This window comes from Heterocephalus glaber, unplaced genomic scaffold, assembly GCF_053883595.1.
Source record: "Heterocephalus glaber isolate CG9 unplaced genomic scaffold, H.glaber_assembly_v1.0 deba00001068, whole genome shotgun sequence".
In the NCBI taxonomy this organism is placed as follows: domain Eukaryota; kingdom Metazoa; phylum Chordata; class Mammalia; order Rodentia; family Bathyergidae; genus Heterocephalus; species Heterocephalus glaber.
The window spans coordinates 934,934-959,165 of NW_028258188.1; the positions used below are offsets into that span (position 1 = coordinate 934,934).

A 24,232-nucleotide genomic window follows, 5' to 3' on the forward strand; every position below is an offset into this window, starting at 1 on the left:
ACTGGGACACTTGCTCCTGGAGGGGAAGGCTGGACCAGAAACCTGTAGAAACGAAACCTATGGAACAAAAGTTACGAAAACCTGGGCCGGGGATTTAGCTCAGTGGTTCCGGCGCCTGCCTCGCAAGCTCAAGGTCCCAAGTTCGATCCCCGGTACAAAAAAAAAAAAAAAAAAAGTTACGAAAACCTGTGGAAATCAGACTGTGGCCCCCGAGTTCTAAGTCAAGGACCCAAGTCCCCAATAGGCACGGAAAACAGGTAGCTTTCAGAAAATACGTCACGGTGACGACGGAGGCGGCCCTCCTCCGGAGGCAGGTGACCACAAGATGGAGCTACAACGCAACCCTCCGCTGGGTGCCTGTGCCACCATGAACGGCTCCCTAGGCGGCTCCTGTAAACCTCCCCTCTGGCAGTCCTTTATTGTAGCAGGTGGTTCTCCTCCCACCTCCAACCCACGAATCTCCCCATCATGACCCTTTAATGTCATGTTACATCCAACCCTAGACGGAAGGTGTCCCCTCCCAGCCCCAGCGCAGAAAAGATTAGAGTGTGATCAAATAGGATTTAAGTAACAGATTAACAGACAAGCCACGGGAACCATCCAATCTTGAAGAAAATATTGTGTACAGCAAAAAGCCACCTGTAAATACAGAATTACATGACTAGATGGGCTCTTTATCTCCTAGCCCTTGCTGAATTGCATGAAATGGGGACTGTGTCGCCATCTTCTTAGAGTGCTCCAGGAAAGGTCATTTTATCCATCTTTATCCCAAGCTGTCCCACCCCCGACACACCTTGTGCCTTCTATGCAAGAATGCGTGCACCCAAGTCTAAGACATTATCTTGGCAATTGCTCTTTTACTTCCTCATTCTAGTTTCATTTTAGGAGAAACTTCTCATGACTCACTGTCTTCTCAACTGCCCCATGTCAAAACCCCAAGAGAAGCAGATTTCCTGGCAGCTTGAGGCCTGCCCATCATCTAGGCAGAGGGCCTTGTGGTTCAAACCTCCTGTTGGCAAAATTGCCCTCCACCAAAACACACTACTCCAAAATAGTCCACTTCAGCCCCATTCCCTCTTTTGCAGGTAACCAATGAAGACAGGCCTTAGACTCCACATGGGGCAAGGGCAGGGCAGGGTGTTCACTCTGTCATGAAATTGTTGATCCTGGTCAGCAGCACTGCTGTTTCTAAGCCTGGAGAGGTGAACAGAGGGTGGGTCACATATGGAGTGAGCGAAAGGAAGGCTAGGAGGAGAAAGTGAGGTGAGGGGTGAAAGTCCTTACCAGTTCTCTCTCTCTCCTTAGCGCATCTCCTATAGGAAGAAAAGCTTTCCTTTGTGAGTTCAGCCAGCTTCAAGCAGGACCTTCCAACCCTCAAACTGTTTTTCCCAGGTTCAAGTCAATTTGGCGATATAAAAAAGGACTTAAGGATCTCAAAGGAACGAATAAAGCAAACCCCAGTCCCAGGCAGCACATATGAGTCTGAATCAGCCTCATCACTAGGGATCTGGAGAAAGTAAGGACCCAGAAAGCTGAGGCAAAAAGCACTTACCCTTGGAGGAGGAAGATGCACAAAAGCAGCAGGGTGGAGACACAATTAGTAATGATCCACATCATTAAGTAGGTTTGAGGAGGCTGTTGAAATAGGGAAAGACCCTTGTCAGGGACCAGACTCCCAAAGGTGGAATATGGGAGAAAATAAGTAAGGACAAAATGGACAGGGTTAAGGAGAATCAGAGATGGGAGAAGAAAGGGAATGGCAATAGTCCCAGAGCCCTTACAATAAGCCAGATGGGGTAATGCATCTGCTGCAGCAGCTGGCAATCGTTGGTGGTGACCGAATCGATCCCCGCACACCACAGCAGAGAGAAGAGCCAGGGCTTGTTCACTACAAATAGGTTCACTGAGACATTATCTTGGTGCAGTGCCCTGTCAAAGTGGGAAAGAAATGGGACATCCAGAATGGTGGTGCATGAGGCACGGGTGGCAGCTCCCTGCATGTTCTTGAATTTAGTCTCACTGCCAAGGCTAGTATCACTTCTAACTCTGCATAGCAATCCCTTGACCAAAGGTGATTTTTTTTTTTTTTTGCATACCTGGACTCTTGTCTCCTGGTAGATTCCATCCACCAGCGCTAACTTTGCTATGTGGAGCCACACAAATTTGTCTCTTTCCTTTGTTTCATGATAGCTCTTCAGAGGCCTGAGGAACAGAGGCCAAACCTCCTTAAGCTTTCACTTCTCCAGGCCCAACGTGCTCAGTGCCTTCAACTATTACTCTTGAGGCCTGGTTTATTATTTCCTTTACCGTACAAGCTTTTCTAATCTGGCTTTGCTCCACTTTATCAATGTTCCTTTGAAAATATGGAGCCTGCTTTTCAACATGTTATCCTGGGTGAGCTTGGAGCAGCTTTCAGTAGGCCAAAATTATCTCCTCCTGCCTCTGGACACTATGCCTATATGTGGGCAGACCGGAGTCAGGTTAGGTCTGGTAATGCCATCTCCCACTGACGATTCACTATGCCCACTGTTCAATGCCCTGGGCTTTTTCAGATATGTCCCTGCTGGTGCCAATGTCTCCTCTGTTGTGTTTGTGTGATTGAAATTCTTTTGGGTCCCAAATATAGGTCTTTACATCTCTGTTGCATTTCATCTTGCTAGTTTTGACCCATCATTTTAAAGTAGTTAGGCCTTTCAAAGCCTTGACTTGTCATTAGTGTATTCATTACCCATTCACATCTTTTGGAAACATGATCAGCAGTCCATTTTGACCAGACAAGGTGAAGGTGAAAGATTCTGTCATGTTTCCTTCCACGGTGACAACTTGGGGAAGGGTCCTTGAAATACTTATGGTAACTGAGCTATCATTAGGTTCACATTTTTTTATCCGACCACAGGGACATTATAAAAGACCTTGGCAACCTCATGTTTTGAAATCGATCATGTTTACTGCTGGGTCAGCTTCTGCAGCCCAGTTCACATCTGGGACTCTCCCAATTCTTTCCTAAATTTATCCTCTCTTACACCTCTGTGTGTGTGTGTGTGTGTGTGTGTGTGTGTGTGTGTGTGTGTGTGTGTGTTTTCTTAAGTCCTGGGGATGGAACCTACAGCCTCTTGCATGCTAGGCAAATCCTTTACTGCTGAGCTATGCCCCCAACCCTACTCTGGTCTTTTTGGTGTAGAATAAAAGCTAAAATCCTTATGGCCTACAAAACCCTGCCCAGTTTGGCCCCTGCCTACCCTTGATCTTTGGGGTGTTATCCCTGCTCTTCCCATAGTTAGCTTCTTGTAACCATCAGGTCTCAGTTCAGACATCACCTCTTTATCCATTCTTCTTAATGTAGCTGCCCTGCCTCCTGCACTAGCCCCTCACTCTGAACCCCAATCACTACTACATCTCCCTGGGTTTTTTTTTCCATAATACTTAGCACTACTCAATATGCATGCATTTTAAGTGAGTTACTATCTAGCTCTTTCACTAGTACGTAAATTCCATGAAAGTGGAATTCCTTGTCTGTCTTATGTATGTTTGCACCCCCAAAAGCTGAAATATATACTACCTGATACACAGGTATTCAATAAATATTTGTCATATGAGTAAATAAATGAATTGCCTTTGCCTTCGCTGCATTGGCTCTTCCCTTCCATTAGGCCATGGGATCACCTCGATTCTATTCTCTGGCACTCACTTGATATCCAACAATGGCAAGTCTTGATAGGGGAGGTTGAGAAACTGGGGCTTCTCTGTTCTGTTGCCTCTCTGCTGTCCATATATCTGGCGCATTCTGGGTGCCCGTTGTTGGACATTAGCCCTATCTTCATCTGGTAGCCAAAGGATCTGTGGTTCAGGGAAGATGGGCATGAAGATGAGGAAGACCTAGGGATTCAAGGGACAGGGGAGGGGCAGAGAGGTTTGGCTACAGAATGGACTATGTGAGCTGGGTTGGGGTGGATGTGGTACTGGGGCAAGAGGCAGTTTCAAAATCAAGGCTTTGAAAAGGCATAGTGGGAAGGAGGACAAAATGGGGCTCTTGGGAGCCATGGCAACATCACCATGGCTTGGGGCACCCTTGCACTCAGCACAGTCTCCAATGTCTGGTTCACAAAAGTGTCATAATATGTGTGGTTTCGTGGAGGTCGGCGCAAGTCAAACATGATGGAAAGGTTGAGGGCTTCTGCTGCCTTCAATAGCTCTTCTAATGTTGGTACTGTCTGATTCTCAGCTTCTTTCCGATCAGGCCCTGACAGCTGCTTGGCTCTCCAGAAGGGTTTCCTCTATGAGAAAGGAAAATCATTTCAATACCAGAAGAAGCCCCCAGACTTTCCCCTTATCCTTGCCATCTCCTCTTATGTCCCTCACTTAGTGTCATGCTGCTGCTTATCTCTGAGTCTGATCTTTCTTCTTCTAAACTGTGGCTCTCTTCCCGACCATCTAATACCATACCCTACTCTGTGACCTCAACCTCCTATCCTTCTAGTTTCATTTCTTTCTCCAACTACACCTTCTCTTCCATCTTATGGGATCTTAACCCTTGGTTTCCTCTCAAGTCATCAGCTTTCTTTCGCTGCACCCGCATCCCTAGGCATGGTCCATCCATAGCTTCAAATTCTTTTCTACAGTGCTACCAGCTCCCTTCCTGTCCCACCTGCCCTACAATTTTCAAACTTTGATTCACTATCTGCCTTCTCTACCCCTAGATCTGAGGGATGAACACTGCCATAGGGACAGTTGGCATTGTAGTTCTGTTTCTTGCTCAGTGCTGCTTAGCAAAACTTTTACTTGCTGTTAATCTGCTCCCTTTCCCATTCACCCAGTGGCTATTCCAAGCTTCTGCCATTCTGCTCTCTTTCCCTTTGTTATCAAGGAATGATCTCATCTTCTAATCCCTGACAGGGATAAAGCTAACACTATTGAGTACTTATTGTAGTATTTACTCTGTGCAAGACAATGTTCTAAGAACTTTGTATTAACTGACTTAATCCTCCCAATAATGCTACAAGGTAGGTATTGTTCCTATTCCAATTGTACAAACAAGGAAACCGAGGCACAGAATGACTAAGAAATGTTGCCCAAGGTCACATAGTTAGTAAGTGATGGGGGCATAATTCAAGCCCAGACATCCCTAGCTCTTAATCACTTTGATATGCCATCATATATAGCTATATTTTTATATTGATTGATTGTGGCACTGGAGATTAAACTCAGGGCCTTCACACTGAACTAGATTCTCAGCCCTTTTTATTTTTATTTTGGGGCTAAGTCTCACTAAGTTGCCCAGGCCAGACTCAAGTTTGTGATCCTCTTGCCTCAGCCTCCCCGTGTGCTGGGATTACAAGTGTGCACTACTATGCCTGCTTATAGTTAATTTTTTTTTCTTTGCGGCACTGGGGGTCAAACTCAGGACCTGTGCTTTCGAGGCAGGCACAGTGCCACTGAGCTAAATCCCCAGCCCTATAGTTAAATTTTTTAAAAAAGCAAATTGCTACAGTCTATGTCATGATCCTATTTATGCAAAATAAAATGTATATACAAAAATAAAGTGTATATAATGTGTATATATACATTATATATTTTAAAGTACTAAATATATATATATATTTATATATTTATGTAATATAATTTATTCATAATATATGTATACTTTCATAAAATATGCATATAAATTTATATAATAAATTTGTATAATGTATAAATGTATATAATTTATATGCACAATATATATGTAATTTAAATGTAATATATTTATAAATTATGTACATATATAAATTTATATAAATATATGTGTGTGTATTTCCAACAGTGACTATTTCAGATGAGTTAGATTATGGGAGAACTTCAATTTCTGCTTTATTTCTCTGATGACTTACTCTTTTACAATGAATGGGTATTACTTTTGTAATCAGGAAAAGAAGAAATGAAAAATAAAGTATCCTTTTAAATATTTTTGCACCACCTACAGGATTGAAGATAACATTTCTGGGTCTGGCGTTCAAAGACACCCTTCTTCCTTTTTTTTTTAAATTTGTCTTTTGAGGCAGGGTCTCACTATGTAGCTCAGGCTGGCCTTGAACTCACTATGTAGTCCAGGCTGGCCTCGAACTCATGGCAATCCTCCAGTCTCAGCCTCCCAAGTGCTGGGACTACAGATTTGCACACCACGCCAGGCTTTCAAAGTCCTTTAAGACCAAGTCTTTGCATCCCACCACTTCCATGAATTGTATCTCCTAGTTGTGTTGAACCACTTTTTGTTCTCTAGGAACACATTTTTTCATACTTGGTTTTTATACATGCTCTTCTCTCTGACTAGAATTCCTTGTCCCATGGATTGGGGGTGTAGCTCAGCAGCACAGCACTATGCCTAGCATGTGCAAGGGTCTGGATTTCATTCCCAGCACTGCAAAAAGAATTCCTAGTCCCTTCTATTTTACTTTATTTATTTTGCAGTGCTGGGGATTGAACCCAAGGACACTCTATCACTGACTTATATCCCCAGTACTTTTATTTTTAACACAGGGTATAGCTAAGTTGCCCAGGCAGTACTCAAACTTGTGATCTTCCTACCTCAGCTCTGGCATTATAAGTGTGTGCCACCACACCTGGCCTGCTTTGTCCATCTCAGGAGCAAACTCTTATATCACAGGCTGCTATGCCTCCTCTCCTGTGCAAATCCACTCCTGATCGCTCCTACACCTGTGGCCAAAGAGCAGTGTGATTTTTCTCTCTCCTTTTTGCCCAGGAAATGTATTTTTATTGTTCTAGGTTTCCTGTTCTAGCTGCCTGTTAAATAGGCTCTCTTCTTTACTACTGTAGGTGGGGTGACTTGAAGGCAGACACTGCTCCTTCTGGCCAGCACAGGGCTCAGCAAAAACTTATCAGTGGAATGAACTCTGTCCTCTCTGAGTGTCCCTGCAGGTGATTGCCTTTTCCCAGATGCCATTCTCACCTCTAGGAACCAGGCCCCAGCGTTAAGTCTCTTCAGTTCTGCCCAGGAGAAGTCACTGCTGTGGGCTGTGATTCGGGATGGGAACACAGAGGCTACATCCGTGGTTCTGCTTAGCTTCTCATCATGCATGAGGAAGGGGACCCCGTCGGAGCTGAGGGTACAGTGTGCGTCAGAGGGCCAAGTCTGGGGCTGATCATCTTTTTTTTTTTTTTGGTACTGGACCTTGCACTTGCGAGGCAGGCAGTGGCACCACTGAGCTAAATCCTCGGCCCTGGTTATCTTTTCCTGAGCTCTTCCAATGTGTCCATCACTCCCCAGATCCCCTGAGCCCCACCCTCCATCACCTGACCATCACATCAGTCTCAAACACAGCAGCTCCACATTCAGCCATCTTCCGCAGGGACATCAGTGTGTTCTCGGGGGCCAACTGAGAAAGGAAATTGGTGACGAGGTAGTAGGGGAGGGCAGGAGTCTGGGTACCCACAGGCCTGACTGCTGCAGCCCAAGGAGCAGACCCTTCCCACCCTTCCAGCATTCTGCCCACCACTCACCATCGGGGCCCCTCGGTGTCCCACCAGCCCGGGCTTGGGAGGTAAGTCTCTGGGTTCCATGATGCAGGGTGAAGAGATGCACAGAGGGGCCAAGTAGAAGACAAGGACAACTCCAAAAAATAGGAAGAGTAGAAGAATCTTGGGACCTGCGGGGAGTGGGAGGACAGTCTTTGGGGAAAGGGTAGTGGAGGAACTCTAAGGGTGGAAATCAGGCTGCAGGTGCTAGAAACTGGGTGAGTAGAGGGAGCCAGAAGTATGGATGACCAGTGAAGGAGGGTGGGGTGGAGTTGGCACCTCTTGAGTGGATGCGGTAGAAGGTATCAGCCACAGGCCAGGCCAGGAGGGTGATTCCAGCGACTGCTCCAATATGAAGGAATGGAGCTGTGGCCTGTTGACAAAAGCTGGTGAGGAGGGCTTTCTTCCTAGTGCCCCTCCCCTTCTTGGAGCCCGACCTTCAGAATTTCTAAGCTACCTGCTGGCTTGAGGGACCAGGGAGCAATATATAATCTGGGATTGACTGCAGCCCAAGGCTCCCACCTGGTCACTGAAGATTGGCTACTCACCTGCAATGACAGACGTAAGCTATGCCACTCCTGCCGCCACTGGATGTCCAGTCCCACAAGGCCAGTGGCCACAAGAAGCAAAATGAAGAGGAGCAGCACCTTGGAGGGGCAGGGATGAATGGGCCCCTCTTTGTCAGCTTGAGCTAATGGTTACCTGGGTCTTCTCTATTGAGACAGTATCTTTCCCTTTCCTAGACACATCCACTTTCCTTTTTTCACTCAACAAATATTTCCTGGGTTTCAGGTGTGGGGCTCAACCCCAAGGATAAAACAGTCTTCAGCAAATGGCCCTGCCACCCCTCTCACACTCATCGCCACCCCTGCCCTACCTTGTGGAGACTGTGCAGATGCAGCGGCTGTCCACAGAGATGCAGGAGCAGGGCCAGGAGCTGGGGGCAAGGGGTAGTGGGACTTAGGAGGTGCCAAGAGGGGAACAAGATCACTGACGTGGGCTTTACCAGCTGACACTGCCTTCTCTCCCACCCAGCAATCAGCCCCCTTCCCTCAATGGCCAGAATGGGAATAAGAAGGTAGAGCCAAGCAGGAAAAAATGGGTAAAATGGGAGTTGGACCAGCCACCCCTGGACCCACCAATAGCAGTGATGCATATGTGACCAGTAGAGAGATGACCAGCAGGAATGCTGGGGACCAGTCCATCCAGTGTCCCCAGTGGTGGAATAGGAATCTGTGGGAGGGGAGAAGGAGATGTCCAAGTGAAGGAAGGGGTTGCAATAGTGGCCTGAGAGGAGTTGGGGTGGGTGGCTCCAAAAGAAGGATGAGAAGGGAGTGAGGGGCAAGCACTTTATAGGGCCAGGGGCTCCAAGGGTTGGGGAGATTTTGTGGAGGGATTTTCTAGGGAGGTTGGGTAACAGGACAGCCAAGCTTGAGGGGTTAGGCATGGGCTGACAGTGGGAGCTGAGCACCCAGGGGCCAGGGCGGGGCATAGGTTGACAAATATGCTGAGGAAGAGGGTCGGTCCATGACACACTCATTGAAGTTGTGCAGGTCATTGAGAAGGATGAGCCCGATGTACAACCAGCTGAGGGAGAGGAGGAAGGTGAGGAAGAGCAGGCCAAACCAGATACAGTCGCACTGCAAAGGAGCAGGAGAGAAGCTCACAGCTGATCTCCATTTCATGATGAGTCCCCAAAGGAGATAAGGGTGCCTCCTGCCCTGCCCTTCCTGTCTACTCTGGGCAGCTTTTTCCATATTTGAGGGAGATTTTCTCCTGGGGAGAGAAAATCCCTTCCTCCCAACTGCCTATGAGCACAACTGGCCTCCTTATCCCCTCCAGTCATCCTCTGTCTTCTAATTTCCAGCCTCCCCCATCCACCCCTACTCCACCTTGCTGGCTTGCATTCTCTCTTTGGGGCATTTCCTCCAGTGGCAGCTATACAGGCAGTGAAGGCAGTGGGCCCAGATGGAGCAGCAGCCAGGGGACTCAGCCATGGTGAGGCCTAGGGGAAAGCACACTTGGCCATCAGGGACCTTGGCAGAGGGCAAATCCCAGCCTCTCTCCCAGTGTATCTGAGGAGCCTGAGGGCTCAGCAGCAGAGGGAGGTCACTGGGCAGGCCAGGCCCAGAGCACAGGATTGGGTGAGGCGAAAAGCCCTGGCTCCAAGCCTGGCAAAGGGGGGTAGTGTCTGGGGTCTTTCTTTTTTACCTTTATCGTTGGTATCTGGAAAGTCAGTGGGACATGTAGACAGAATGCATACCCATTTTCTCCAGCTCCTCCCTACTTAACAACATCCAGCTAAGGGAATGGAGTGGCCAGGGTGGAGACTCAGGAGAAACTTCCCAGGGTGGGGCAAACTCAGTTCAGCAAGTTGAGGCAAATCTGGCCAAGTTTGAGGCAGCCCCATGTTGATTTAGTTACCTTCTACCCCAGGAAGTAGGAGCAATCTGAAGCAGAGGTTCCAGCTCTGACCTGGGGCAAAGGGAGGCCCAGATAGTTGGCTAGTTGCTATGGATACGGAGATTATACAGACCACAAAGCCCCCACTAAAAGATTCTCTGTGTCTACTATCCATAGAGCAGAGGACACTTCCAATAAGAGGAAGACTTGAGGGGGTCATTTCCAGCCATCTAAAGGACACTTTTCCTTAAAAGCACAATCTGGGAAATCCAAGCACTCCCCCCACAGTCTTGTCCTTTCCTGCCCAGTCATCCCCCCACCTCAACCAGAAACCCAGTCCCCACCTTCCACCTTGCAGGGGCCCCACCCTCTGAGTTAGCTTTGGTGAAAGTACAACACACACAGGACAAAGGTGCATGTGTATGGGGACATGGTTATCTTGGGGCTGGGGATCCTTGTGCCTTATGCTTCTGGCTGTGAGATCAAAATGATCTACAAGCTGGGCATGTAACTGTGACTCCATGTGAGTGGTGTGTGATTTGTGTCAGCATATGTATCTATGTGTGCACTAGTGGCTATCAGTACAAACGGGTTTCTAGATGACACTATGTAAAGGAGCCCCTCGATACACCCAAAGTGTGTGTGTGTGTGTGTGTCCGCACGCACGCGCATGTGCATGTGTGTGGCCTAAGAGACAGGACCACTTGTTGTCCAGGTTCCCCTAGAGGCTGTGTAGTCTTAGGGGGTAAACTGGCTATGCCCCTGTAAAGAGGAAGAATGTGGCTGCTCCTAAAGCTGCCTCCCTTACTCTATGCTTGCCTTGGGAAAGGAGGGCTGGGGTAGGGGATGAAGGAGTAGGGATTGGAGTGGGGGAAGGAAACCTCTCCCTTGTCCCTGAGCTCCTTCCCAAGAGACAGTCAAGCCAAAGGGAGGACCCTGTCTCTGCCCATTCTGAGGCTGGCGTGCAGGGCCCTGTTCTGAACCCCAGTCCGAACCTCAGCCTCCCTTGGGGTCCTACTCCTGCACCCCAGACTGCCTTCCAGAATCCCACCTCCCTCCAAGAGCTGGCTGTTGTATTGGATCAGAGTCTCAGCAGCTTAGAAACCCTAAGCAGGGGATCTGAAACCCTAAGCAGGGGATCTGTCGGGTGCTGCCCAAGTGCTGGGCCTGACCCCTGCCTCCCTGCCGGGCAGAGCCGGTCCTCACCCCCCACCTCCCACCTGTAGCCCTCAGCCTCCAAACCCTCACACCTTTTCTCAGCCGCAGCTCTGCTCTCTGCTCTGCTCTCTGGTCTGTATTGCTTTACAGCTTCTCTCTGAGTTGTTTGCCTCCTCCCTCTTCCAGTCCTTGGCTCAGCCCCACCGGTCAAACAGGTGGTACTATTGCCACCTACAGGACAATGTATGTGTCCTCTCTGGAGGTATACAGCTGCTCTCTGGCCTGGGCCAGCAAGGGTGGGAGGGAGAGCAGATCTGCTTCTTTACTCATTGGCGGTCAGGGGGACTGGGGGAGAGGAATTCTTTTGTGCAGCCTTTTCTGTCCTTCCCTTTATTTCCCTCTCAGTCACTGCTGAGGCTTTGTCCTGCTTAGGGAGGCAGGGCTGAGGGAATGGTGTGGGAAGCTGGGGGGAGGTGATCTGCAAGTTGGCAGTGAGAAGGGGCCCTGCCAGCCCCCTGGAAAGGCCTACATGTGTGTGAGGAAGTCTAATGTCTAGTCTCAAGCCCACTGGGACTATAGCCTCAATTTATTAGCCCCCCTTTTCTCTTGGGCTCCTACTTCCACTTCTGCAAGGTGCATCTATAACAGATGTAGTTGTAAAGCTACTTCCTGAACTCTGGGCAGCAGCTTGCTCAGTTTCTGGGCCAGGGGTCCCCATGGGCCTTGTGGATTCCAGGTGATACTTTGCAGTCCTTCCCTTCCCCCATCACTTGACACAGATGTTCATTCAAGACACATCAAGACTTGCATCATTGCCGCTGTTGTGTCCAGAGAATCTTTAATTTCTTCTCAAGAATCGCTTGAAGGGCGTATAGTATGTTGGGGTTGCAGGCTTTTGGAAGATGAACACATACAAAAGACGCTGTTACTGTAGCATCAGATGGAGAGGGTGGCCTAGCAAGCTGTAGTCAGCTTCGGGTAAGGCACAGAGGTCGGTGTGGGTTGGGGGCTGGCTTGATCAGAGTCCCTCTCTGCATTTTGGCTGATGCAGTGATTTAGGTCTGGAGGCTAGCAGGGTGTTGTTGGGAAAGGATATCCTCTCCTGGGTTAAGCCTGCCCCCTCCCCCTACATGCACTGGATTTCCAACAGTGACAAGGAAGACTAGCTCTCTTCTGCCAAGAGCCCTCCCCCTCCCTCTCTGCCTTCCCATTGTATCAGGAGGCTCTAGCTGGCAACCACAGAGGCTCCCTTGGAATTAAAATGCAAAGAGAAGCAGGGTTGCTTGCTGGCAGGAGGCCGAGGGCCAGCGGGTCACCCAGTTCTCTCCCAGCTTTATTCTAAGCAGGTTGCAGTTCAGTTTCCTTTGCTTGCTCAGGGGTGGATTCTAGAGTCTTGGCTTTCCAGTTCTTGGGGCCAGTACTGAAAGTTTTGTAGGGGAAGGGGACTGGGATTTAACATTTATGGATATGGTCCCCAGGGCTTGGGAAATCTCAGAAGGCTACATGTGCAGTTGGCAGCCTGTGTATGGCATTCCAGGGCTGCCCTCCTAATTTTAAGCAGAGATGGAGAGCCTGATGTATAGTAAGGAGTAACCCCTGCCTCTTCTTTCCCCTTTCAAAGGAGACAGTAAGAAGCCAACGCTATTCGGCCCTGGAACTGAACAGTAGTGTGGTCCCATGCCTATCCCATGTCCATAAAGCAGACAGCAGGGCATTAGACACACGAGATCTGGGTTCAAGTCCTAGCTCTATTACTTACTCACTAACTTTGTGACTCTAGATAAATTATCTAACTTCTTGGTACCTCAGTGCTATACCTTGGATCCTTAAATGTCCCCCAAAGGCCCATGTATTTAAGGCTTGGTCTCCAGCCCATGACACACTTTGAGAGCTGTGGAACCTTTAAGAGGAGGGGCCTGGCAGAGGTCTTCACTTCATTGGGAGACCCCTCCCTCCTTCCTCTTCCTATGTTTTGCATCTTGGACATGAAATGAGTTTTGCTCTGCCACTTTCTTCTGTTGTGACACACTGCCTTACCATAGGCCCACAAGCAACAGAGCCAAGAGAGCGTGGACTGGTATGTCCAAAACTGTGGATCAAAATCAACCCATTCTCTTTGTAAGCTGTTTATCTCAGGTATAGTGATGTGAAACTGACTAACACATTCTGTTTCCTCATTTGCAAATATCCTGAGCATTTTTGTGGTGAAGGATAAAGAAAATCATGGCAGGAACATTGAGCTGCTTAGTAAATGTGGTTCCTTCCTCCCAAATCTGGAGGCCAGGCAGGTTCTACAGTGGTGAGGCTACTGGCTCTGGAAACATTGCTCCAATTTCCTAGGGTAGCAAAGCAACATAAATACATTATATTCTACACTATCCTCTGGGAAAGATTAGGGTAGGCTGGGGATGTAGCCCTGTGGTAGAGCATGTGCTTATTAGCACACACAAGGCCCAGGTTCCATCCCTAAAGCAACTTTCCCAAAAAGGGCAGGAAGGGTTAGGAACCTGTGATGAATCTCCCTAATAGTTCTAAGCTCAGAGGCTTAAGAACACAGGTTAAAATTTTATTTCTCCCTGTAGTGCAGAAGGATCTTCCTGAACAGTAGACAGGTTAAGCTTTATTTATTTAACATTTTAAAATACTTCATTTACTTCACTAACATGGCAGACAAATGAAGGTCTTCTTAAAAGACTTAAAATCCAGAGTGAAGGCAGGAAAGATTCCAGCTCTATTCCTGAGGTGAGGCAAAGGATTTGAGTCAGGCTTCCATTCTGGGCCAGGCTCCTCCATAAGCTGAGATGACATAGAAGACAACTGCTCAAAAGCAAGGAAGAGCTAGATCCTACTGGGGACTGGTTCCTGACAAGTCACTAGGGGAAGGTCAGTTGGTTCTCTCTTCAGTAGGTGGCTTAGTATCTTCTGGAGAAGAAAGAGTAGAAGCAGTCTGGGACAAGGGGCAGGAGACTGAGGGCCAACATTCAACAAAGGTTCCCATCTTTTTAGTAACATTCTGTCCCCTCAACAGCAAGACACCTGAAATCCAGAGTAGTCATTAAAAATTTCTCTTGACTGCAACCTGAACAAGTCTCCCAAGGCAGATAGGGGTCTAGATGATGAATCCAACTCAGTGGGCCTCTTCTTCGATAGGGGAGCAGCCAGAGAAGAAGCTGGTATTGCTGGCCAGAGCCCGCTTCCTTTTCTTCCCTGGAGCTTTATTTTCTTGGGATTCTGTTGCAATATGTTTTGATTCTGGGAGGTCAAAAGAAGAGAGAGCCGGAGCAGTCTTCTTTGATAGCCCCTGCTCCACTTCATGCATCTCTTTCAAGATCTAGGAAAGACAGAGACAGATATGAATAGACCCTGGATAGGGGCAGAAGGCCAGGCTAGTTGAGTCACTACAAATGCTTAATATACTCCCAGTATTATGAGGTGTCCTTAAGATAGCTGAATTTAAAAAAAACATTCTAGCAGGGTATGGTGGTGCATGCCTATAATCCTAGCTATTTAGGAGGCTGAGGCAAGAGGATTGCCAAGTTCAAGGTCAGCCTGGGAACCTCAGTGAGATTATATCTCAAAATGAAACTTAAGAAGGCTTGGGGGTATAGCTCAGTGGCAGAACATTTACCTTGCATGCATAAGGTCCTGGGTTCTATCCTTAGTAATGCAAAAAACCAAACCAAACCAACAACAACAATAAAACCCTACACTAGTCTACTCCTGATTCCCAGTTCTCAGTAAGCTGATTATATCTTTTTCTCACCAGGCTCTGTCATAGCTAATGCAGAGAAGGATGCTAACATAGTTTTCTAGTGCCTGTCTTCTAGCTCCCGTACCTTGCTATTGGGAGTGGCACAGACAGGGTTGAAGAAGCTCAATCCTGGGGTTACTTCTGTGGGATCTTCTAGTTTGAAGGAGCCTTCAGAATCCCGAGTCCGCTCCACAGTGCCCAAGCTATCCTGAAAACCAAGCAGACAGGCATATTCTGCATTTGTGCTACCAGGGTTACAAACTCAGTGTGCTTCTCTTTAACCAGGGAGGTCCCAGCTCTGAGTGCCTGACCAGTCAGTCTGAGTAAGTATTAGGGAGATTGTACTCAGAGAGGTCATAGGGTTCAAAATGCTCTCTCCCTAAAGGAATGAAGGAATGCTTGGAGGCAGCCTTTGAAGGCAAAGGTCTGAGGATAGCAACATAGGACATATGAGGCAAGGTTCAAAACAAGGAAGGCCTTGGTCATTTCTTTGATTAAACCTCACCTCTCTACAGTCTGCACTAGCACTACTATAGGGTGTTGCCTGTATTAGTAATATTCCTTTCTTTTTTTCTTCTTTTTTTTTTGGTACCAGGGATCGAACTCGGGACCTTGTGCTTGAGAGGCAGGCGGTGGCACCACTGAGCTAAATCCCGGGCCAATATTCCTTTCTGATACGGAAACCAAGTGAAAGAATTCCCTTAGGTAACAAGGTGACTATGTAGAGCTCAGATTAGAATTATAGTCTGTTGTCGTGGAAACAGAGCTGCATTAAGAGTCAGAAGCCTAAAAAAAAAAAAAAGTCAGAAGCCTGAAGTCTAATCTTAGTTGTCATGACCAGCTGTGTCATATCAAGTGTATCATTTACACTTATCTCTAGGTTTTAGTTTCCTTCTCTATAAAATGGAGGCACTGGACTAGACCAGTGATTTTCACAACTGTAATCCTAAGAGGAAGCTTAATATGTAAACAAAGAGCTAGCTGCTTTGGATAAATGAGATTGGATAGCTTCAGGTCACCCCCACCCTTGTCCAGGCCCTTCTCATGTAGCAAGCAACTATAGGACTCTAGAACCCAAACAGAAAAACCATGGAAATTGGGAACTCTTAAGGTCCCTGATACTTCTATGATCCTTAGCCTGAATTCTAATTTGGCACTTTAGTCCTCTGGGGCTTACTTATCTCAGAAATCTTTTTAACAAAAGATCCATTGCAAAACTGTCTATGTGCAGATGTTCAAGAAATGCATGATGAACGATCATTACACTACACTTGGTGGAATTATTGTATTTCACATAGACAGCTATAGCAATGAGCTTTTGCCATGGATGGGCAGGTATTTGGCAAATCCAGAAATCCGATCTGCTTGGTGCTGCTCTTTTCTGGGCACATTTTGTTTCCCTGAGTTTGTTATTCTCAGGAGCAATACAAGGAAGATAGCTATAGTTAACTTGGTTCATAACAGCGGCTAGTATAAAGACCTGGTTCCTGTGGGTCTTTTCCTAGAGTTCGGGAACAGCTTGGTTCCCTGGAGAGGGGCTAATAACTAGTATCTCAAGATATCAGGAGGATTAACTTCCTTCCTGGAAACTGCCACCTCAGCATGTGGCTCATTCAGTTCCAGCTAAGCCTCTGGACTAGTTTGATCCTGTATGCTTATATGCCTGTAAATGCCTGCTTTCCTGTTCTTGTTGCTGCCTCAGAAATTGGACCGAAACTTTACCACCAAGACTGGGGTTGGGGATCTGAATACCTGGGAATCTCCTGGAATGGATGACAAACGAACAGCAAGGAATAAAGACCAAAAGTGAAGTGTCTCTTCTACTGGGTGCAGAAGCAAAGTGAAAATGTAGGAAGAGCTGCAGAGGACATTCTAGGTTTCAGGGTGCAAGACAGAAGAAAAGGATGGCAACTAGTGGGAGGTCTGAGGGTGTGGTGAGGGGAAACAGCACTGATCCTACCTGGCCTTGCTGGCGGTTCCGACACTTTGTGGGGTCACAGCTGCAGGCCATGCCACAATCCGACTTTTGCTTCCTGCACCCACACTGTTTATTCCCACACCAGCCCTTGCAGGAACACTGAAAAATAGGTTTATGGGAAGATGTATTACTGAAAGGATGAGAATATTAGTTTAAAATATCTTTCCTTCATTTGCAAGCTTATCTAGAAAAAATGGAAAGTACCATCATCTTTATCAAATGTCATTGTCCTCAGTCCTCTCCTTTTGTTCTCTATTGGTCTCCAAGAATTACCACAGGTTGGCAGGGGGTATCACAATCCCCAACTTGAAACTATATTACAAATCTACTGTGATAAAAACAGCATGGTACTGGTAAAGAAACAGACCTGAGGATCAGTGGAATAGATTGGAAGATGCAGAAATAACTCCAGACATACTGAGCCATTTCATCTTTGACAAAGGAGCCAACCACCCTCATTGGAGGAAAGATAGCCTATTTAATAAATGGTGTTGGAAAAACTGGATTTCAATCTGCCAAAGATTAAAACTAGACCCATATCTATCACCATGCACTAAACTAAGAAGTGGATTAAAGATGTAAATATTAAAACAGAAACACTAAACTTGCTGGAAGATAAGTTATTAGGTAGAACTCTTGAAGACACTAGCATAGGAAAAGACTTTATGAACAAAACCTCAGTAGCACGGGAACCAGCACAAAGAATCAACAACTGGGATCTCATCTTATTAAAAAGCTTCTGCACTGCAAGAGAAACCACCAACAGAGCTAAGAGACAACCTACAATGTGGGAAAAAAATTTAGGAGCTGTACCTCAGACAAAGGACTACTATCTAGAATATATAAAGAACGAAAAAATCAGACCCCCCAAATTTAAAGACCCAATTCAAAAATAGGCATCTGAAATGAACAGACATTTCTCAGAACAAGAAGCAAAAGCAGCAAATAAACATATGAAAAAATGTTCAACATCACCGGTCATTCGAGAGATGCAGATGAAAACATCACTGAGATTCCACCTCACCCCAGAAAGAATGGCTGCTATCAAGAAATCAACCAATAACAAATGCTGGTGGGGGTGTGGGGAGAAAGGAACCCTTCTCCATTGTTGATGGGAGTGTAGACTGGTGCGACCACTGTGGAAATCAGTATGGAGATACCTCAAAGAACTAGGGCTAGAGGTCCCATTTGACCCAGTGATTCCCCTGCTGGGTATCTTCCCAAAAGAATTAAAAGAATCATACCACAGAGATATATGTGCAACCATGTTTATAGCAGCATGGTTTGTAATAGTGAAAGCTTGGAAACAGCCCAAGTGCCCATCAACTGGAAACTGAATAAAGAAGATACGGTATTTATAAAAAATGGAGTACTACTCAGCCATAAAGAACGAGAAACTAGTCATTTATAGCTAAATGGATGCATATTGAGGACATACTCTTAAGTGAAATAAATAGGACACACATGTGTAAATACCAAATAGTTTCTTTGGTGTGAGAAACTGAAAGTGTAAATAAGGATTAAAATGATTAAAATGAATAATTGATAATTTGAAATAGGAAGAAAAGGTCCAAAGGGGTAGGGGAAGTGGGAGTGGAAGGGGAAAGGAAAGAAGGGAAAGGAAAAATTATAAGAAAAGGAAAAAATGGAAACAAAGTCTTTGTAAATAGGGAATGGTGGAGGGGATGAAGGGAGCACAGGGAATGGGGAAAAAATAAGAACCAAGATACATCATGTACAGGTACAAGCACCCAATGATAAATGTAAACGTATCGTATGCCTAAAATGTACCAATAAAAGAATTGAAGCAAAAAAAAAAAAGAATTACTACAGGTTTACCAAAGTAAGTCATGGCAGACAAACCCATTTTCTTTTTCTGGTAGTATACTTAATGGATAGATGAGAGGAATATTATAATAATGCAAGGCAACTGACAGACTTTTACGACAAATTTTTTTTTTACTTTTACAGTTTTATGAGCAAACTGAAGAACAGTGAGTTGGGCATATTGTATAGTTCGGTATATTTAAGGACTGAGCATAAGTTGCTTGATGTCTTTTTTAGACTAACTGTACTTTCCAACTCACATTTATATTTTATAGTTTCTAGAGTACTTTCATATATATAAATATGAAATCTTTTTTTGTTTTGTTTTGTTTTTTGGTACTGGGGATTGAACTCGGGTCCTTGTGCTTGCAAGGCAGGCAGTGGAACCACTGAGCTAAATCCCCAGCCTGAAATCTTTTTTTTTTTTTCAGACAGGGTCTCCCCATGTAGCTTAAGCTGTCCTTGAACTATTTAGCCCAGGCTGGCCTCAAACTTGCAGCAATCCTCCTGTTTCAGCCTCCCAAGTGCTGGGATTATAGGCATGCACCACCACACCCAGCATAAATATGAAATGTTATAACCAGTCTACCAGGTAGGAATATTTATCAGCTCTAACAGTGGCACAATGCTTGGAGGATGATTAATAGGTATGACAACAGGATCACAATCCAAAAATATTTTGACAGGCTGAAATTATGGGTTCAAAGTAGAAAGAAAAGATATAACAGGGATATGTCTAAGTGTGGTATTTAGGTTCCCCCCAAATTAGCCACATGAATAGAATATGGGAGAAAATCTAGCTTATAAGTAGTTTGTGCAGAATGGGCCTAGGCATTTGAGATGTCAATAGCGTGAATGGCTATCAAAAAGCAAACGTAGTCAGGCAAAAATCTGGAGTTCAGAAAACATGGGGAGCAATTATTTCATTATACCCTAGGTCAGTTGGACCATACGGTATTTGAAATAATGTGTCCTATTTTAGGGCACCATTTCTTCCATGCATACAAAAGCACAGACAACAATAGTAAGAAGAAAAACCCAACTCATTCCTCCTCCCCTCAATAAAGTAAAGATATAATTCAAGTCTCATGTCTACCCTTTCCTGACTCCATTTGCCTCTCTGTCCCCCAGGAGTAAATAGTCTCTTGAATTAGGTATTTATCACTCCTATGCATGTCTTTTTCTTTCTTTCTTTCTTTTTTTGGTACCGGGGATTGAACTTGGGACCTTGCGCTTGTGAGGCAGGCAGCAGCACCACTGAGCTAAATCCCTGGCCCTTTTTTTTCTTTTTGGTTTTTGAGACAGGGTCTCGCTTTGTAGTTCAGGCTGCCCTCGAACTCCCAGTGATCCTCCTGCCTCAGCCTCCTGAGTGCAGGGATTACAGGCGTGCACCACCATGCCCGGCTCCTATGCACGTCTTTTACCATGCAGGAGTTTTACAAAAAATATAAGGAAGTGTTTCACATGTTTAAACTTTATCTAAATAGCATCTTATGTGTTGCTAACATGTAGCTGCAGTTCCATTTCATTTTCACTCTAAGAACACGCCACAATTTATCCATTCTCCTGATAGTGACATTTTCCACTCTTACAAACACATTGTGGATTCATACTGAGTTTATGATCAATCAACTTCAAACCCTTAAGCCTTTTACATATGACAACCATTACCTTTGTTTCGTAGTTGTGAAGGTAAAGGAAACTGGTTTTTCCCCTGGTTCTGTGGATATCATATATCTCTTTATAAAAATTGGAAGTAAAAAATGATTTTAATAGTTGTAACATTTCATCATGTGGACATGTCAATTTATGTAACCAGTCCCCTAATATTAGGTATTAAGATTGTTTTGAAAGGAATTGTTTGCTATTATAAATCATGTTGTAGTGAATATCTAAACCATACCTCGATTGACAAGGTCTTCCTTGATCTGGACTGACTACCTCTGACTTCATCTTGTGTTGCTCTCTCCCACGTCTTCTTTTTTATTATTATTAAAATGTATTTAATATAACAATATTTAATATTTAACATTCTTTCCCTTATCCCATGTTCCTTAATATCATTTAGATTAAAACTTTTCTTTATTTACAGAATACAGTTGTCTGTAACTCTCTTGTATAACCTTCATTTTAATGTTAAATTTTCCCCCAAATGATGATTAATTTATTCTATTTACCTTAGTTCCTACCATTACCATCCTAGTCTAAGACACATATATCTTTCTTTTTTTATTCTGAATTTTATAACACCTTATTTGGTTTACTTTTTTCCACTACTTTCTCCCTCCTCCCATCATCTCCCAGAAAACTCACTTGCTGTCTTTAAGTTCCTATGAGAGCTTAACACATTCTAGCCACACTGGCTTTTTCAGCTGTTCCTTGAGACACCAAGTTCTTTCCTGTCCTGAGGTCTTTGCATTTGCTGTTCCCCTTCCCTGAAATGTTCTTCCTCTGATTGTTCTCCTGATTTGCTCCTTCACTTTGTTCAGATCTTAGCTTACACAGGTCTTCCTTTCCCAAATACTCTCTTTCTACTCCATCATTCTTTACGATTTCACTGTATTTTCTTTTATTTTTCTATATTACCATCTAAAATTATTTTGTTTTTCTAGTTACTGTATGTCTCTCCCCATAAGAATGTATTTCATAATGGCAAGGGTCTCATCTGTATTGTTTGTTGTATTCTTAGCACCTAGAAACAGTAACTGACACATAGGTACTCAGAAAAGATTTTTTAAATGAATAAATCTATTTACATGCCAATGACCATTTTTCCTTAGTATAAGTTCCTGGATGTATAATTACTGGGTCAGAGAATAGGGACATTTTCTTTCAGTATATGTGTTGTCAAAGCAAGAATGATGGGAACATTTTTAAGGCTTTGGATAGTATTTTCAAGTTGGCTTCCAGAAAGATATATGAATTTACACAAAATCTTGGCTGCTTTGAATAAGACACAGCAAAAGACAGTTCTGTGACACGCCCTAGAGATAGCTCACAAGGATAACACTGAACCATGACTGATGTTACCCGGGTATGACCCTTTGACCATTTACAAATTCATCAAAATGCTTCAAAAGTGCTGTTACCCTGTCCATGTTTCTTTATTTTATTCAAAGGGAAAATATGAGGGCAGAGTTATCTGAAGGGCTGTCATTAAGAAGAACAATGAGGCTCTGACATAGCTAAGACCCATTAATGGGATGATTTATTATAGGACAGAACATTTCAGCTAAATAATTTCTAACAATTAGTGGAATGGGCAGCCCTGTGAGACTATGAGCTTCTCCTTACTCTAGTCTCCAAGCAAGTGGAGGCTAGATAAACATTTGTTGTGGTACTATAGAATAGTCATTACACACATGATAGATGTAGTCGCACAAATGCCATGTGCATGAGCTATGACTTCATCTCATTCTCTCTCATCCTAGGAAGCAGATCTGAATGTCAGAGAGTGAGTATAACTGACACAGACAGAACTGCAAATATATATGTATGTGTGTGGGGTGTGTATATATCACAAATGCTGACAAGCCACCGGCATATCCCAGTACTATGGGTGAAAAGTAATAGGATTCTTTTTCTTTGAAGTGCTGAGGATTCAATCTAGGGCCTTGCATGTATTAGGTAAGTTCTCTACCACTAAGCTACACTCCTAGCCCATATTATTGTATTATATTTATTGTATTGTATTTTGAGACAGGGTCTTGATAAGTTGCCTAGGCTGGCCTTGAACTCACTTTCTGTCTCAGCCTCCAGAGTAGCTGAGATTATAGGCACACACCATTGTGCCCACCTCAAGGTTTCATTACATAGAGTGAAAAGCACAGGTAAAAGACCTATGGGGTTCCCTTTAGCCTGTGGTCTCAACCCTGGCTGCAAATAAGAAATGTTTGGGGAGCTTTTCAAAAAGACTAGGCCTACCACAGACTAATTAAATCAGAATACCTGGAGATGGCATCCCAAGTTCCCTATGTTTAAAAGTTTCCTTTGGGATTCCAATGTGCAGAGCTGGGATTGAGAATGACTGCTTTAGAGCCTATGATTCTTCTGGAACTAAGTTCAGTGTTATATTGTATCTTGGAAGGATAAGATCTGCTCAGATCCACACCCCACCCCCGCCCCACCCCTCCCGTGCTCAGGACCTTGTAGTTGCAAGGCAGGTGTGGTGCCACTGAGCTAAATCCCTGGCCCTGGTCAAAAATTTTAAATGGATAAAAGCAGGCTATGAATTAGGAGATCTGGGCCTTAGTCCTAAAATTAATACTTGGCATGACCTTTGACAAGTCACTTCATCCAAGTTCATCTCCACTCTTTCATTAGTAAGGAACAAACAAAAACATCTGCTCCCCTTTTCTCGCACAGGTGACAAATGAAAGTATTTGTAAAATGTTTACAGTGCTTTAATAATAATAATACCTGTATGATATTTTATCCTTCACAAGGTGCTCTTTACATATATTCCCTCTTTTAACTTCTCAGATGCTATATAACACCATATAAAAGTAACATTATTAAACCTCATTTATATAACTTTGACTTTTACTTTGATTCAGGACATTAGCACTAGAAGGGATCCTATACATCACCTACCCTAGTCTATTCTCTTCATTGAATAGATAAGGAATCTTAAGCTCAGGGACGTTAAGTGACTTGCTCAAAGTCACCCAAAGAATGAGTGGCAAACTCATGACTAGAACCTGTGACTATCTGGCTTCTAACTTGCTACTTTTTCTACTACTGCACATGACCTACCCTTAGCATCCCCTTAGTAAAAGCAGAAAATGTGGCTGTTGCAGTCTCCTTTTCAGTAACCAAGTGATAATACCAGCCATCTTCAGCTGGGCTGTAGCAATAATAAGAAAGATGGAATTCATGCATAGCTAATGTGTCTACAGCAATCCGATCAACAGAGGTCATAGCATCCACATAAGTTGCTAAAAGGGAAAAACTAGACTTTATGCCAATTTGCTCCTCCCCTTGAAGTCCAGTGGTACATACTTCTCAAGTTATAAAATTAGGGAAAGGCCTAAAAAGGATAAACTCTTACTGTTTCAGAATTAGGATTTCACATTGATAGCAGGTATTATTTACTTGCAATATTTACTATACTTCCATAATTTTCCTTTTAAGTTAGAGCAATATTAACAAATATATTAAACTTTCCTTGAGAACAAGTATACTCATATTTGCTTCATAGTTGGAAAACTCCTTTCCAGTGGTTTTAGGCCCTCTACCAGTTGTTTCTATGTGTGCTTCTCAACTCTGCCTCATACGCATAACTAACAGTAGTAGCAGCAGTAGTAAGACCTTTAAATCTACATTCAGCTCATGTTCTCCACTTTAACTACAGGGGAGTGTTCATGTTTGCCAAGTAAATGAATGAAAGACAGACATATTCTGTCCCATTTTCTCTAAGTGTCTCAACCCTCTGTGCTCTACCATCTTATAGTCTTTGCAAGATGTTATTCATTCATTGTGCTAGAAATGTTCTCCCTGTTGCTCCCAAGACTGTGGTTTCCTTTCTACTTTATAATGTAGTAATAGCCACCTCCTTTGATGGCATCTTCTTAAACTATAGCTTTCATTTGGCTCTAAAAAAAAAA

At 44.5% G+C, this 24,232-nt stretch overlaps 2 protein-coding genes across 18 annotated transcripts in view; both read right to left on the bottom strand.

Annotated features, from left to right (window-relative positions):
• Nucleotides 1–594: 594 nt before the first annotated feature.
• On the bottom strand, nucleotides 595–11,416 carry Gdpd2 (glycerophosphodiester phosphodiesterase domain containing 2). Of its 14 annotated transcripts, none has more exons than XM_021250520.2 (17): nucleotides 11,163–11,415; nucleotides 9,934–9,984; nucleotides 9,402–9,514; nucleotides 9,046–9,149; nucleotides 8,649–8,742; nucleotides 8,387–8,446; nucleotides 8,058–8,156; nucleotides 7,789–7,882; nucleotides 7,495–7,640; nucleotides 7,288–7,370; nucleotides 6,944–7,094; nucleotides 4,053–4,274; nucleotides 3,689–3,837; nucleotides 1,782–1,929; nucleotides 1,553–1,635; nucleotides 1,285–1,379; nucleotides 595–1,194 (listed from the first exon to the last, which is right to left on the bottom strand). In XM_021250520.2, the coding sequence occupies exons 3-17, from the start codon at nucleotides 9,504–9,506 to the stop codon at nucleotides 1,142–1,144; spliced, it is 1,686 nt and encodes a 561-aa protein (XP_021106179.1). In that variant the 5' UTR covers nucleotides 9,507–9,514; nucleotides 9,934–9,984; nucleotides 11,163–11,415; the 3' UTR covers nucleotides 595–1,141. The 14 variants fall into 14 exon arrangements, 10 of the variants coding, with proteins under 10 accessions (XP_021106179.1, XP_004872672.1, XP_021106180.1 ...); XM_004872615.4 differs by having other exon boundaries at nucleotides 1,285–1,313; nucleotides 11,163–11,413; XR_015450770.1 differs by lacking the exon at nucleotides 1,782–1,929 and having other exon boundaries at nucleotides 1,285–1,313.
• Nucleotides 11,417–13,670: 2,254 nt separating this feature from the next.
• The window catches only part of Kif4a (kinesin family member 4A), a 125,722-nt gene continuing 115,160 nt past the window's right edge, over nucleotides 13,671–24,232 (bottom strand). For 2 of the 4 annotated variants that reach the window (XM_004872609.3, XM_021250514.2), the window contains exons 29-31: nucleotides 16,782–16,898; nucleotides 14,907–15,029; nucleotides 13,671–14,401 (exon numbers count right to left, since the gene is read on the bottom strand). In XM_004872609.3, coding sequence (XP_004872666.1) covers nucleotides 14,198–14,401; nucleotides 14,907–15,029; nucleotides 16,782–16,898 — 444 coding nt within the window. In that variant the 3' untranslated portion in view covers nucleotides 13,671–14,197. The remainder of the gene's footprint in view (nucleotides 14,402–14,906; nucleotides 15,030–16,781; nucleotides 16,899–24,232) is intronic. The other 2 variants (XM_087209878.1, XM_087209879.1) reach the window with 2 other exon arrangements.

Coding starts and splice junctions, on each gene's coding strand:
- Gdpd2 (XM_021250521.2), bottom strand. CDS start 9,506: ATGGCTGAGTCCCCTGGCTGCTGCTCCATCTGGGCCCACTGCCTTCAC. Junction 7,371..7,494: donor GACACCGAGGGGCCCCGATG/GTGAGTGGTGGG, acceptor TTCCTTTCTCAG/TTGGCCCCCGAGAACACACT. Junction 4,275..6,943: donor CTGGGGCCTGGTTCCTAGAG/GTGAGAATGGCA, acceptor CCTTTCTCATAG/AGGAAACCCTTCTGGAGAGC.